Genomic DNA, 15,192 nt, shown 5'->3' with positions numbered 1-15,192 from the left:
AGGCTGGCCTCAAAATCACAGAGATCCACCTGGCTCTGCCTCTGGAGTGTGCACCATCACTGCCTGGCTCGTTTCCTCTTCTTAAAGCCCTGAAACCTTAACCAAAGTCCCTGGGCCTTCTCCTGAGACTGGTGGAGCCCTGGTGAGACTACACTGGAGTTGTCAGTTACTGGTATAAATGGTATAAATTGCAAGTGAGCGCTGGGTTGCCAAGGGGCTGGTGAGTAGAAGCAGCCCTGACTTAAGATGAGCAGGCTGCAAGGTTAGCCCATTTGTGTTTCTGGTCTAACCAGATCACACAATCTGGGATCTTTCCCTGAGAAGAGCGCTCGAGATTTTGTATATTTACTCCTGCCCTTCAGCCTGCTGTCATTTTCTTGGGTGTGTTCCTGGTTCTCAGGCCCCTTGGGCTGTTCAAGTGTCCCGGTGTCCTGTGTCGGGAGGAGAGGCGGCCAAAGGGACCATGGTATTCACACCTGCGCCTGCTTCCTCCATGGGCTGAACTTCTAGAGTCAGCTGAGTCGGTTAGTCCTGTGTTCTCACATGATGAGCCCGAACAGACAGAATGTCACCCTGTGAGGGAAAGCTGGCTCACTGCGTGCACCTCTTGATCCACTCGGGATGCAAAGTGCAAGGCAGAACTGGCTGACACCACTAGACAGCCTCCCTGGGCCAGTGGCTGGAATGAAAGTCTACCCGTCCAGTATTTCTGAAAGTACAGTTGCTGTCATTGAATTATCAAGAGATTTTTGTTTTCTTTGTTTGTTTTTTGTTTTGTTTTGTTTTTTGTTTTTCAAGACAAGGTTTCTCTGTGTAGTTTTGGAGCCTGTCCTGGATCTCGCTCTGTAGACCAGGCTGGCCTCGAACTCACAGAGATCCGCCTGCCTCTGCCTCCCAAGTGCTGGGATTAAAGGCGTGCGCCACCACCACCGGGCTTCTTTTTCTTTTTTTTGAAGACAGGGTTTGACTGTGTGCCCCAGGCATTTGCCACTATGCCAAGCCAGGTTCTTTTTGTACTCGTCTCTTTGTTTGCTGGTTTGTTTTGAAACAGAACCTTGCGATACAGTCTGGGTTCGACTGGCTGTGTCTCCCGGGCTGACTTGAGTCTCGTGGCAGATGCAAGTTGCCTCAGCTCTGTTCAGTCAAGGCAAATGAAATTCAGGGGCGCCCACTTAGGCAAGGGGCTAAAAGCACTAATTGCTTGCGTGTATGTTATTTCGTGTGTGTGTGTGTGTGTGTGTGTGTGTGTGTGTGAGAGAGAGAGAGAGAGAGAGAGAGAGAGAGAGAGAGAGAGAGAGAGAGAGAGAGAGACTGAATAAAATGCAATGACCTGCCAAATAGAATATCCACTTCGGGAATGGAGAGATGGGTGAGGGCATTTGTTCTGGTAATATCAGGGAAATAAAGGAATAATTCCCCTCAGCTGGTATTGCCACCTCAAAAGCTGATTTTTTTTTACTCTCTTGTATCCTATTTCAGGCTTCTGATCGATGGGCTGTAACTCACTGTTTCGTTCATGTTCTTAACTCATTTTAAAAAAAAACTTCTGAGCATCATATCTAGTGGGATTAAGTGGGGGGACACGGGATAGAATGGGAACAATACTGTCTTGTGTAGTAATCAGTGAACGCATACTGTAGAAGAAACGACCGTTACTTTTTTGAACCACATTTGTTCTGCTGTGGCTCACGATCCGATATGTTGCGCTGCACAACCATGTGATACGATTCTATCTCCGCCTCAACCTCACATTGCATCTCCTCAACGGAGATGTCTAAGCCTCTCTCCCATTATATTCAAAGGGCACCTTTAGTTGAAGAGGCGGCTCTGCTATATGCATTTGGAAATGAGTCAGAGATGCTGGACTCCCCTTGAAAGAGCTGGTCCCCGAGGAGGCTCGGACACTAGCAGCGCAGCTTTCTCTTAGAGGAGAGCTGGCGTTAAACCGATCCGGCCTTTGAGCTTGGAGCTGCAGAGCTGTGGCCCTTCTGCTAACAAAGCCTCTCCGGAAGGCCAAAGACACCTGCCCCTGCTTCAACCAGGGGAAAATCAGGCTCGCTTGACAGCACACGGATCTGTGATGGCAGGATCTTGCCTGTTAATGGATTTAGTTGGCCCTTTGGCTTAGAGACATGACAAATTTGCCTTCCAGTAGCAAATCCTGCTCCACGGAACTGCAGCTCAGGTTGTAAGTCAGTACAAGCGTCCATCTATTAGGATAGGTATATAGATATCTCACCCTGATTAGATATATTAAAGAAGGTTGTTTTGCACACGAGTAACATGAAAATCATTGGGCCGAGCTGAGCCAGCCAGAAAGAAAAGAGATCTCGGGAGACGTTCTAGGCATATGCAGTGGTTTGCCAAACCAGACGTAGGGCCTGAAGGAGGGAGACATGTGGCCACAGGGTGGTGGTAGACCAGCCAAACTGCAATTAATTTGTAATACAATTAAACCATAATACAGAATAGCAATAACCATAATGAATTTGCCTTAGATATGAGGATAATAATTTTTTTTAATATTAAGGCATTGGTGTCTACTTACAGTGACCTGAGATGCTCATGAAGATGACATTACCCTTCATAACTAATGCCCCCTAAATGGATCTGCCCCCCCCCATCTAGAGCTTTTCTTGCAATCGACCATCAATTTAATTTCCAAAATCGGATTACTTTAGATGTCTGAGCCAGCAGAGGATGGCTGGAGTCATTCTGACCGTGTCCTCTTGGACAGTGCATTAAGTTCTGCTTCTTCATTCATCTTCCTCAGCGCCTATTAAATTATCAATAACTTTGGGCTGGGAAAAAAAACTTGAAAATCACCAGCTTTCTTCCCTTGCTGTGACTCCTCCAATCAATAAACATCCTTCCCAGAGCGCAGGACCCAGCTCTGGCTCTAACCGAGCCCTCGCTCTGCCTATTTTCGTTCTGCTTAGCTGCCAAGAAGGGACTCGCTAACACAATTTGATCCACAATCCTAAGAGAAAAATAACCAGACACAAAGTTGTTCTTTGGCCAAATTACAGAAATTGCAGCCAGTGTGTGAGTGGGGTCATTTTTGTTTTGTTGTGTTTTAGAATTGCGCTCTAAATCCCAAGAATCTAAGTGTTAGTCAGTTGATGTGGAACGGCTGAGACCGGCTTCCAGTTAAAGGAGGGACAGCTGTGGAAAGCTTTTAGGCCTGGAGTGAAGAAGAAGAAAAGCCAAATTCATCTATTAACTGTTTTCAAAGCAGCGGAGAGTTTGTTCTTAAGCCGAGTGTGCGTGGCGAGGGTCTTGGGACTCGGTTTGAGTTGCCCCAAAACACATGTTCCACAAAGAAGGGAAGATTCCATTGGTTACAGAATAAAGGAAGTCATAACCCAAGGTTAACTTCTAATAATAACATTTAATCATGCTCCGTAAGCCTGTTTTAAAAGACAAGGCAGATTATCTGGATCATGCACTGTGTTAGTCGGGGTTCTCTAGAGTCACAGAACTTACAAATGAACCTCTACATCTATAAAAGGAATTTATTGGAACGACTTACAGGCTGCAGTCCAGCTAATCCAACAATGGCTGGCTGTGAACAGAAAGTCCAAGAATTCAGTAGTCGCTCAGTCCATGAGGCTGGGTGTCTCAGCTGGTCTTCAGCGCATGCTGGAATCCCAAAGAAGTGGGCTCCAATGCCAGTGAAGGAATGGATAGATGTGCTAGCAAGGTGAGGGCCAGAGGGCCAAGAACAAAAGCTCCCTTCTTCTATATCCTTATATAGACTTCCTGCAGAAGGTGTGGCCCAGATTAAAAGTATGTCTTCCCCACTCAAGATCCGAATCAAAGGCGTGTGGCTTCCTACCTCAAAGGTCTGGACTAGAAGTGGATTAATTCACTTCAAGCCAAGCAGAAAATCTCTCACAGGTGTGCCCTCCAGTTCTGGGTTGTGGTTCATTCCAGATGGAGTCAAGTTGACAACCAAGACTAGCCATCACATGTAACAACTTTAAGTTTTATTGAGAAACAAGAGCATAATTATTGCCCCTCCCCCCCTTTTTTTTAATTCCAGAAGAAGTACCATCCCCTAGACATGGACAGAAACTTAGTTAGTATAAGTAAACTGGATATAATTCTGGTCTAGTGTCAAAGGTAAATATTGGTTCTGTAGCTATCACTATGTTTATTTCACATACTGAATCAACAGAACCTTCCTCCATTAGGACAGTGGTTTTCAAATGTTGTTTCATGTTAGAATTTCCCGCAGGTCTTTGTAAGCATGCGACTGCCTGGTTCCCATTTCAGTAGGTCACCCAAGAAGACTTAGCGTGCCCCTCCCTGACTCCACCCAGACCAGATGAAGCAGAACCTCTGGGGAGAAGATAGCATTTCTAAAAGTATGTTATCCAAGGCTTGGTAACAGCAGACGTGACTAGGGAACGCCTGCCTGCAGGTGGGGCCAGCCCTACCCAAGTTTGCTAGGTGACGGGTGATTCTGAGAGCGAGGTCTTCTGTCTGAGAACTCGTTCTGGAGAACACTGGCCTGAGTCACACCAGACCTAGGAGACCTAGGGAACTCCACCGCTTGAGGAATGGATGACTATCAAAAGGGTGTGTCTTGCTTCTTCTGTGACATACTTTATATTATAACGCCACCTCTTAAGTCTTACGTGCTAAGGAGGGATGATAACTCAACACAGAGAAACCAAATCTGTAAGCAGACGACAGACCCAGATGTAAATGCGTTGTATTAAGGCAAAGCTGGTTTTCATCAGAACTTCATTAGCAAATGATTACATTTTTGGAGGCTAAAATAAGCCAAAATTAATATCTACTAAAATTAGTTTTAGGAATAATCTTTCATTCAGAAAATATAATTTAGACGAAATCAAAACATTTCCAAGCCACTAGAGAGAGGTAAAGGGATAGGAACAAAGACAGTCATGTCAGCATTATTTCCAGTATCAACGTTAGAACCAGGGCTGGGTATTTAGCTCAAGACATAGAGCATTTGCCTAGCATATACAAGGTCCTGGGTTCAATCCCTAAGGCCCCCATGAAAAGGCTACTGTGGTTAAAAATTAGAAACAGCTTAAATGTCTATTCAAGGTGGAATTAATTAAATAAAACACTGTCAGCAACTATTAATATTAGTAGAGAGTAGTCATTTAAATAAGAGTGCTACATATTCATTTTTAACCTCTAATATACAAATAAAAATAGAAGTAAATTATAAATATGTATATAAATAAAAATAATTTGTGTTTAATACACAGACGTGTATGAGCATCCATGAGATTTCTCTGGAATGTTATACAATAGACTGGTCATAGTGATTTTCTCTAGGGAAAGAAACAAGGTTACGGACGAAGGGTGGCTTATTTTCACCATGAATATTCATTTGGCCTTTTTGGATATTTATATCACTTGAATTAATTAACCTTTATTTTTTTTAAAAAAAAAAAAAAGGTAAAAATCAAGCATAAACTGTAAGCTTTTAAAGTCCATTTCTTAAAACAAATAAAAAAAAGAAGAAGAAAGAAAGTTCATTTTCTTCACGTATAGACGTTAAAAAAATGGGGCTGGAGAGATGGCTCAGCGGTTGAGAGCACACACTCTTCTTGCAGAGGACCGCAGTTCAGTTCGCAGCACCCCGTCTGATGCCTCTGGCTTCTGACGGCACCCACGCATGTGTGCAAGCGTAATTAAAAGTAGCAAAAATAAATCCTCTTTCAAGGTTTTGTTATTAAATAAACTCGCTACCTTGTTCCTCTTCTCCCCTTGTGTGGGAAGAGAGGGAATGAAGGAGGAGCCCAGATAAAGAGTCAAAGATACATTGTTCCTTAGCGTTAAGTATGTTCAACTCTTCAACTCTTCCGGTATGTTTAGCATCCCAGGAATCACCTCCCCCCTCCTCCATCCCCCACATGCCTTTCTGATGTGTGGTGCCGGCTTCCAGCACGATAGACATGCGCTCTACCACGCAGCTCTATTCCCAGTACCATCGCGGTAAAGCAGATATCATTACAGAGGAAAACCCTGAGGCTCGGGGAGGTCTCTGGAAACTCAAGCTAATTGCATTTTATGCACGCACGTTTTGAAAATTTGTGCAAAATACTGTGGGGACTAAGAAAGACCAATGTAGTCCTTGCCTTTCATTATGTACAATATCGATATACTACAAGTCAAGACTGAGTGCCACTCGGAAGATTTGAATTAGAGAAATCCCTGGGTGGACAAAGGAAGAAATGAGAGATGGCTTCACAGAAAGGAAATGTGATCAAGCAGGATGCAGACAGGATGAGGCGGAAGGAACAGCCTTGGGAATCACGTGCAACTTTTTGCTCCAAGCTCTGTTATAACTCTCGAATTTTAGTCTCTTAACCCTTACAACTCTATTGTGTTATTGTGCCAAATCTTAGATTAATAAATCAAAATGTAAAGGAGAAATTTCCCTAGATATTCTAGACCAGGGCTCTTTCTTTTTATTTTAAAGTTTTGTTTATTTATTTATTTATTGTGTATACAGTGGTTTGTTTGCATGTATGCCTGCAGGCCAGAACTCATTACGGATGGTTGTGAGCTACCATATGAGTCCTGGGAGTTGAACTCAGGGCCTCTGTAAGAACAGCCAGGGTTCTTAACCTCTGAGCCATCTCTCCAGCCCCCTAGATCAGGGCTCTTAAACTCTTTCGGCTCACTAGCCCCCTTTTACAGGAGTGTTTATATATATATATAAACACTTAGGCATATGGCAGTATGAAATATGTATAAAACCAAACAGTGACTGATAATAAATTGTCAAGAAATTTGCTTGGGCTAGCAAGATGGGTCATCAGGTAAATACTTCACCAAACCTGGCAACCCGAACTCTATCCCCAGGATCTGCGGAAGGGGAAAGCTGACTCCTGGAAGCTGCTCTCTAAGTCCCACACGCGTGCTGTGGCATTGACACACACACACAGATGAATAAATCTAATTTCAAAACTTATTTTAAGGCAATACTTTGATGTACATATAATTTGACTGGTTATTAAAAATGAACGAAATAATTCTATAAGTGAAAGCAAGCCAAAACTATGACTCAGTTGGACTTCCTGCCTAACATGCATAAAGCCCTGGGTTTGATCCTCTAAAAACAAACAAACAAACATGGCCACCGTGGCACCTGCCTGTAATACCAGGATGTGGGACATAGAGGCACAGGATCAGCTACATAATGAGTTTGAGGTCAACTTGGGCTCATGAGACCCTGTCTCCAAAAAAAAAGGTGGAGGAAGTAGAGAGATGGTTCAGTCGTTAAGAGCACTTTGCTGCTGTGTATCAGAGTTGAGATCCTAGTACCCATGCAAGGTGGCTCACAAAAACCTGTAACTACTTCCGGGGTTCTGATGCCCCCTTCTGGCCACCATGCAAACTCACATATACACATGCATATACCCGCAGGTAACACACTCATAAAGTAAACAATTTTTTTAAAGAAAGTAAAATTGCATGTAAATGAGATGATATGCTTATTTATTTTTATATGCATAATTAATTATTGGCCAAATATTTGATAGTGCATGACATCTTTGCCCTTTTCAGAGTTATTGGTATTCTGATTTTATAGCCATCAATAAGGCTGCCACTTCCAATAAATACATAGCATAAAACAGCAGAAGCAGGTTTAGGGCCATTTCAGAAACTGTGGAAATGCTGTCCTAATCCGAAGGCGAATTCATTTAACATTTTTAAAATGAAACGAGTCAACAGTTCAAATGGCGATTTTAAAATCAAACACTCTAACGTAAAGCAATTCAAATATATACTAACTGGGTACTTAAATGCTGAGGAATGATCATAGGAAAATGCTTTTGTTTTCTGTTATTAAGCCATTATGTCTCTGTAAACGCAGAATGCTTTATGGGGATAGTGAAGGCATTGTGATTCATAACACAAAACAGTCTTGAATCTGAGCCGAGATGTTAGAGGCATCATCTGTTGGTGTTGCGTGGCAACAAGTTATGCTCAGTGCAAAGTGCACATGCTGTGTGTTCAAAACCAAGGCACAGTGAGACACTTAATATGACATGGCCGTGTGTGGCCAGCAACACTTTGGATTCATTATGTGTTTGATTTTTGAATTAAGTTTTGGCTACTGAATGTTCAGAAACCTGTTACCAAATAGTCCACAGCCCACATTCAGCTATGTGACCCCAAAGGAGGTTGTGTATCAAATTTTGAGAATCGATGCCCCAGACTCATGTGTCTCCTTTTTTACCTCTGTTATCAGATTGCCAAGATGATGCATTACTTCACATAGCAATATATAATGCACGTGCACTTTGTGTATGCACATGCACACATACTCATGTGCCAAACTCTTCATCTCTTGCACAAGTATAAACCACTAGAGACAAAAGTCTTTATTTCTTTAGCACCCCCCACCCACTACCCCAGTATGCTTATATAGAATACTAAAATTATGGTGATGCTTCCGGGCCTAAATGTGCATAACACCCCTGTTGTTAACTTGTGTAAAGGTTTTATGACAACAGATGAAAGGAAATTATTTGACCACCTCAAATCACCGCATCTGAAATACTGGGTTCCGTTCGTCTGGTTTGGAAATCTTGCCACGAAAGCCCGGAATGAAGGTAGAATCAGGGACAGCGTCGACCTACAATCATTGATGACCGTAAGTATTTAGTAAGCCATGAGAAAAAGATGCAAATTGGAACTCAAAAGGACCCTGGCTGTTAACAGGTCAGACCAAGAGGTCTGCTCTGTTCACTCCAGATTCCAAGGCACTAGGAAGCCAGTGTGAAAACCCACGGTGAGCAGAACAGAGAGTGAGCAAGAGGAACTCAGCCTCCTTGGAAGCATTGGCTGTCTGCACAGCACGCTCTGTGAGAGGCTTGTAGGAAAGTGTTCAAGCCAGGATTGCCAAGGACTCTGAAGAGGCACAACGCCCATGGGCATTTGCTACCCCTTGCTTCAGGATTCTAGAATAAAATCCTTAGATTTGCGTTTTGTTTTGTTTTTTCAGTGATGGGATGAAACCTAGAGTGCCTTTTGCATGCTAGGCAAACAATCTTCCACTGAGCTGAACCCCCAGCACCCAGAATAAAACCCGAAGGAAGAATAAACCTCAATCTTTTCTCTCCACCCCAAATTTGAATAACCCAAACTTAAATGAGTGTTCAGTTGCTGTAAGGAACAAAACAATGTCTTGCTAAATGAAAGGTCTCAGGATTCATGGGAGAGATGTATACAGTGGTAATCTGCTGTGACAGCCCTGATGGTCTCTGGCTTGGATGAGGCTAACATGAATAAATGGTTTCAAACTGAGGTCATATTAGATTCCAGTCTCATATGGATAAGGGACGAGATCAATGACTCTCCATCCTTCCTCTTAATAGATTTTCTATCAATATGAGCAGTTTTAAAGTCTCAATTTGTTGGGCAGAAGGCTTAGCATGTATTTATGTCTTTTCTAATATCTATAGTAGGAATGTTTTTAAGGAGAGGGGAAAAAAATGCTTGCCAAATGTTTCTACCAAAATACCTAGTAATTACTTATTTAAAATATTAACCATTTTAGCTTCCCATGAGCACTTGGGGCCAGTCTATACATTGAAGAGTGTGGGTTAGGAAAGCAAGTTTATCCTTATAACATTTCGTCTTTTCTTAATATTTATAAAAATATGTCCCAATGTCCTCATCATTTTTTTTTTTCCTTTTCACAAGCGGCTCCATGGTATCCTTTGCTTTCTCATTCTCAGAACTTTCCCGACAACCTTAGGGCTAACTTATGAAGTTGGCCTTGTCATTTCCTGACACAATCATCAACAGTGCGCCGGGGTTCTGAATCCCAGCTAATGTTTACTACTGGGGCCATCGTGTTAGTAAAGTGTGATTTTTATGTTTTGGGCTTAGGAGATGAACCGGTACCGATCTTGGTGCAGCCTCCTGTTTGGCTACGACTGGGTTGGCATTCCACTGGTTTACACACAGGTACCAAATACCGTGCATGTGATTGGGTGGGGAGGCTCGGGGACAGGAGCGTAGGAGTCTGAGATCAATCTTGGGTGCCGCTCCTCTGGAGCCATCCACTTTATTTATTTATTTTTATTTTTATTTTCTTGGTTTTTTTTTGTTGTTGTTGTTGTTTGTTTGTTTGTTTTTTGAGACAGGGTTTCTCCGTGTAGTTTTGGTGTCTGTCCTGGATCTCGCTCTGTAGACCAGGCTGGCCTTGAACTCACGGAGATCCGCCTGCTTCTGCCTCCCGAGTGCTGGGATTAAAGGCGTGCGCCACCGACTCCCAGCCTCACTTTTAAATTTTTCATTCAGACTTGCCGAACAGCGAGGCCCCAGGATCTCCCTGTCTTCACCCATTCCCCAGAACTGGGGTTACAGGAACAAACCACCATTCCTGGCACTTTATACGGGTGCTTGGAATTGCGCTCGGTCCCTCAGGCGTGTGCTGCCATACTTCACGGACTGGGGTATCGCCCCAGCCCTGCGCGTGTGTTTTTCACACCCACCTGCGCCCCTTGCACCGTAGTCTCTGTGGGCGACCGGCACTGCCCTCTCCCCTGGGCTTCTGTGGGCGACCGGCACGGCCCTCTCCCTTGGGCTTCTGTGGGCGACCGGCACTGCCCTCTCCCCTGGGCTTCTGTGGGTGACCGGCACCGCCCTCTGCCTCAGTCTTCTCTCTGTTCCAGGTGGTCACTCTCGCCGTCTACACATTCTTCTTCGCATGCCTGATTGGACGGCAGTTCCTGGATCCCACCAAAGGCTACGCGGGGCATGACTTAGATCTGTACATTCCAATCTTCACTCTCCTCCAGTTCTTCTTCTACGCAGGATGGCTCAAGGTACGTCAACGATCTTGGTGCCCAAGGCACTCTGGAATTCCTCTTGTTCCAAACTCGAATCCTCTATGGAGTCTCTGGCAAACCGTTGTAATGAATAACTCAAAAGTAGACGTGATGTTTAATAGTTCATAGACGTGATGGCTTTTCCATCGAGATGAAAGTGATGGGTAGAGAGGCTGGACGGCAGTAGTTCATTATGCAAAGAGATGAGGAGAACATTTCTCTTACAGCTATTGATTTTTCTGCAAGCCTCTGTGTGCTCCCATGAGGACTGAAGTAATGTAATTAAAATAATAAGTGCACCTGGGTTGTTTTTTAGGCACAACTGGGCAGAGGATGACAGTAGAGCCTCAGCCTTTGAGAGCAGATTCGAGCTTTAATACTGCAGCACAAGATCAGTTCTGCTCCACCCCGTAAATCATTTGCAATCCCGAGTTCCACTAGCTGGCCCACACGTTAATTGCATCCCGTTTAAAAAAAAAAAAAAAGCTCATCAGGATTAAAAGCAGAAACATCAGGATTAACGATGACATTTAGTTTGCCAGGAACCTAAAAGCATGTCAGAGTCATGAGAACAGCTCATCCCATCACGGGTGTGGAACTGGTTCTGTTTCCACCACCAGCACCCCCAAGCCTCCCAAGATGTAATACGTGTGTAAATATCAGAAGCTTGATTCTCCATCACTCGGCATATGCGACAGGAAAAAAGTCAGAAACAGCAGTTTCCTTAAGTAAAGTGAAATCCAATAATACGTTCAAGGAGACTAACAAAACAGAATTTCCAAATACTTGGCCCACCAAACAGCCACCTGTGGTCAGGCCTTTGGGTTGGGACAAATTCTCCTGCAAACACTAGTTCTTTTGTTGGCTTGAATCTTCACAATACGTTGGCATTTTAAATTATACTCCAATGACGAACAGCGTGTCCTTTAAATGGCAAAAATGTTTTTAACCAGATGACAGTGATTTGTAATCATCTTTACCCACTTTCTCAGAGTGAGGAAGACCAAGAGAGATGGGTGGCTCTCTTAGAGGCTCTACTTCACCCTGAAATGACCACAGCTGATCCAAATGCTCAACTGTCCTCTCATTCGGTTCCACTCTGGTCTGTGTTGTCCCATCCCCCTTCATCCTACTGAGCTTTTTAACTGTCTGTCCGCTTTGTGTCCAAGTGTTAAGTGCTTGGCTGAACCAGGAAGAGGTTAGTGGCTCCTTTTTTGTTTTCTTTTGTTTCTGGTGAAGTGTCTAAATTCCTTTCCTCTATAAACTGTTTTTAAAAGGCCAAATAGGAAAGGATAAAGCCAGTGTCATAAAAGTGTGGGTCCCACACCAGTGGATTGTGTCTCCATTTGCAAAGAACTGCTCTATCCAAAGTATAGGAAACAAAACCTTTTTTTTTTTTTTTTTTTTGGTTTTTCAAGACAGGGTTTCTCAGTGTAGCTTTGCGCCTTTTCCTGGAACTTGCTTTGTAGACCAGGCTGGCCTAGAACTCACAGAGATCCTCCTGCCTCTGCCTCCTGAGTGCTGGGATTAAAGGTATGTTCCACCACCGCCCAGCTAGGAAACACATCTTGATCTTTCTTTCTGCAAATGGTGCCCTCCAGTAAAGGCATCTTCGTGACATACTCAATGCACAGATGTATCATTGCGACTACTAAATATAGACTACAATAAGATATACAAGATTGACGCTATAAGTGTGAAATATATGAATATAACAAAAATAGGCTGAAATGATGGCCTATTTCATTTAAGCAAAACCTCAGGGAAGAAGAGGAAGACAGCCCCTCGCCACACAGCGAAGGAGGCTTACTAATGCAGGGGTTTCTGGACCCACTGCAGGGCTCTGGTTCTCCACCCTGGCCATGTACTAAAGCTCTCCTGTCATTGCCTGGACTCAGGCTCACTCTGAGTAAATCAGAGTGTCTGGGGGAGGGACCCAGGTATCTGGTTTGCTGGGGGTGGGTTTTGTTCGGCTTGCTTATTTTTTGTTCTGTTGAACTTCCGGGAGTGAGTCCCACGCACAGTGGAGGTTGGGAACAGCAGCCAAGTGGTTTAACTTAAATCCTGAAGGCCAAGAGGGTAAAATTTCCTTGTTTTTTTTTTTTAAATTCCATGTGACTCTGTGTGTGTGTGTGTGTGTGTGTATGTGTATGTGTGTGTGTGTATGTGTGTGTGTGTATGTGTGTGTGTGTGTGTATGTGTGTGTGTGTGTATGTGTGTGTGTGTATGTGTGTGTGTGTGTGTATGTGTGTGTGTGTGTGTGTATGTGTGTGTGTGTGTGTGTGTATGTGTGTGTTATATGCATGTGAGTGTGCAGGGGTGTAAACCCTTCTGAACACGTGTAGAGGCCAGAGCACAAGGTTGAGTCTCTCTCTCTCTCTCTCTCTCTCTCTCTCTCTCTCTCTCTCGCTCTTTCTCCTATTGCCTTGAAACAGAGGTTTTTTTCACTCAACGGGAAGCTTACTCTTTCACTAGGCTGGCTGGCCAGAGAACTCCCAGAGTCGACCTGTCTCCATCCCTACGTGGCTGGTGTTAGCAGGCATGCTCAGCCATGTCTGGCTTTTCACATGGGTGCTGGGGATTTGAACCCAGGCCCCCGGTGTTTGCAGCTTAAGCACCCTGACCCACTGAGTCATCTCCCCAACCCCAAGTGGGCAGAGTTTCCAACAAATGGTCTCAGAATCTAGAAACTAATCAAATGATACCTTTATTTTGTTCACTTAAAAGTTTTCTTCCCCAGCCGGGCGGTGGTGGCTCACGCCTTTAATCCCAGCACTCGGGAGGCAGAGCCAGGCGGATCTCTGTGAGTTCGAGGCCAGCCTGGGCTACCAAGTGAGTTCCAGGAAAGGCGCAAAGCTACACAGAGAAACCCTGTCTCGGAAAAAAAAAAAAAAGTTTTCTTCCCATCTGAAACCAATGTAATACCTACTCCCCTGCACACGCGCGCGTGCGCGCGCGCACGCGCACACACACACACACACACACACACACTCATGAGTAAAAAGAAATCAAAGAAAATGGTTCAAAGAGGTTATATTTGACATCTAAGGCTCTCTTTTAAAAGGCTATTCCATTCAGAAACATGGTAAGAATATTTAATATAGACCAAATGTTAGATGATATATGTTCAGAAACCAGCTAAACGACTCACAGGAAAACTAGAACTAACTTAGTAGATGAGGGTAAATCTTTCACATAAAACTAGACAAGCCTCCAGGCCCAGCCTGATTCTAGCTCTTGGGTGCAATTACTCAGCATTTATGTCTCATGCCTGTTTTTTGTCTCATAACTGTTGATGTCTCATAATTATCTTTTATTGAGATTCATGTTTCACTGCCGTTTAACCTCACGTTATCAGACTGCTTGAAAGCTCAGAGAATGTAAGTGCCTTACACGTTGTTAAATGCCCTTCAGTATTCACTGGTTCACTTTGGCTCCACCGGGCTCCTGGCTTCCCTGGAAGAGGAGGGCACTGCTGTCTAGATGAACAGACAGGTCCGTTTGCAGAGCGTGCCCATGAAGGGACTCGCTTGGAGATACACATCTGTAGACCACCCCCGCCGCCGCCCGGGAGGCTGCATATCACAGGGAAAGGCTGTCTAAAGCAGGGGTCACCCTCCACTTCCTTCTCGGTCTTCACACGCGCTGCGTCCATTTATCCCATGTTCCCAACCGCAGGTTGCCGAGCAGCTGATCAACCCTTTTGGAGAAGACGATGACGATTTTGAAACAAACTGGTGCATCGACAGAAACCTGCAGGTTAGGGGGACTTTTCTGTCCTTTGGGAACAATAACGATACATCACGGGTAAATAGATCCTGGATACGGGTTCCCGGACTTGAGATCTTTAGTTAGACATGAAAGAAGCCTGACCATTCCCTGCATCATTCCTTCTGGAACCTAAGATGTCCTGGATCGCATTTCCAGCACAGTTAAGTTGATTTTTCTCTGTGAGTTTTGCTTGCGTCGTCTGTCTTCTTCTGTCCAGTACGGAGCAATATTTTAATTGATTTTCTCAGCTACTTTGATTTGTCATCCAGAGACGACATACAATGACATCCAGGCATAATCTCTGAATTCCCAAACCGAGCCCACCAGACCCCAGTGATCAGTTGCGCATGCGGGGTGGGAGCGGAGACCGCACTGGCTTCTTTCTCACGTCTGCAGCCATGAGTGGATCCCCTTACCCCGACGCAGCGCTGCCCCGGCAAGCTGCTCATACAGGCACGAGGGAATTCTCTTTCTAGGCAGGGCTCCCCTCAGAACCTCCGTCTGAGGGCCTTTACCCCGTCCGTCCGTCCGTTTGAAGCCCTGCCAGTCTGTCGGGGAAGAAGCGTAATGTTTCTCCCTGTGT

The 15,192-nt window shown here is 44.5% G+C and overlaps 1 protein-coding gene across 1 annotated transcript in view; it reads left to right on the top strand.

Annotated features, from left to right (window-relative positions):
* Best3 (bestrophin 3) overlaps positions 1-15,192 on the top strand; it is a 47,110-nt gene that overhangs the window by 13,724 nt on the left and 18,194 nt on the right. The window contains exons 5-8 of the mRNA XM_028877938.2: positions 8,499-8,653; positions 9,895-9,972; positions 10,683-10,835; positions 14,517-14,597. Of these exons, the coding sequence (XP_028733771.2) occupies positions 8,499-8,653; positions 9,895-9,972; positions 10,683-10,835; positions 14,517-14,597 (467 nt within the window). The remainder of the gene's footprint in view (positions 1-8,498; positions 8,654-9,894; positions 9,973-10,682; positions 10,836-14,516; positions 14,598-15,192) is intronic.

This window comes from Peromyscus leucopus, chromosome 18 (genome assembly GCF_004664715.2).
Source record: "Peromyscus leucopus breed LL Stock chromosome 18, UCI_PerLeu_2.1, whole genome shotgun sequence".
Lineage (NCBI taxonomy): Eukaryota > Metazoa > Chordata > Mammalia > Rodentia > Cricetidae > Peromyscus > Peromyscus leucopus.
This window is presented reverse-complemented; position numbering and strand designations above follow the sequence as displayed.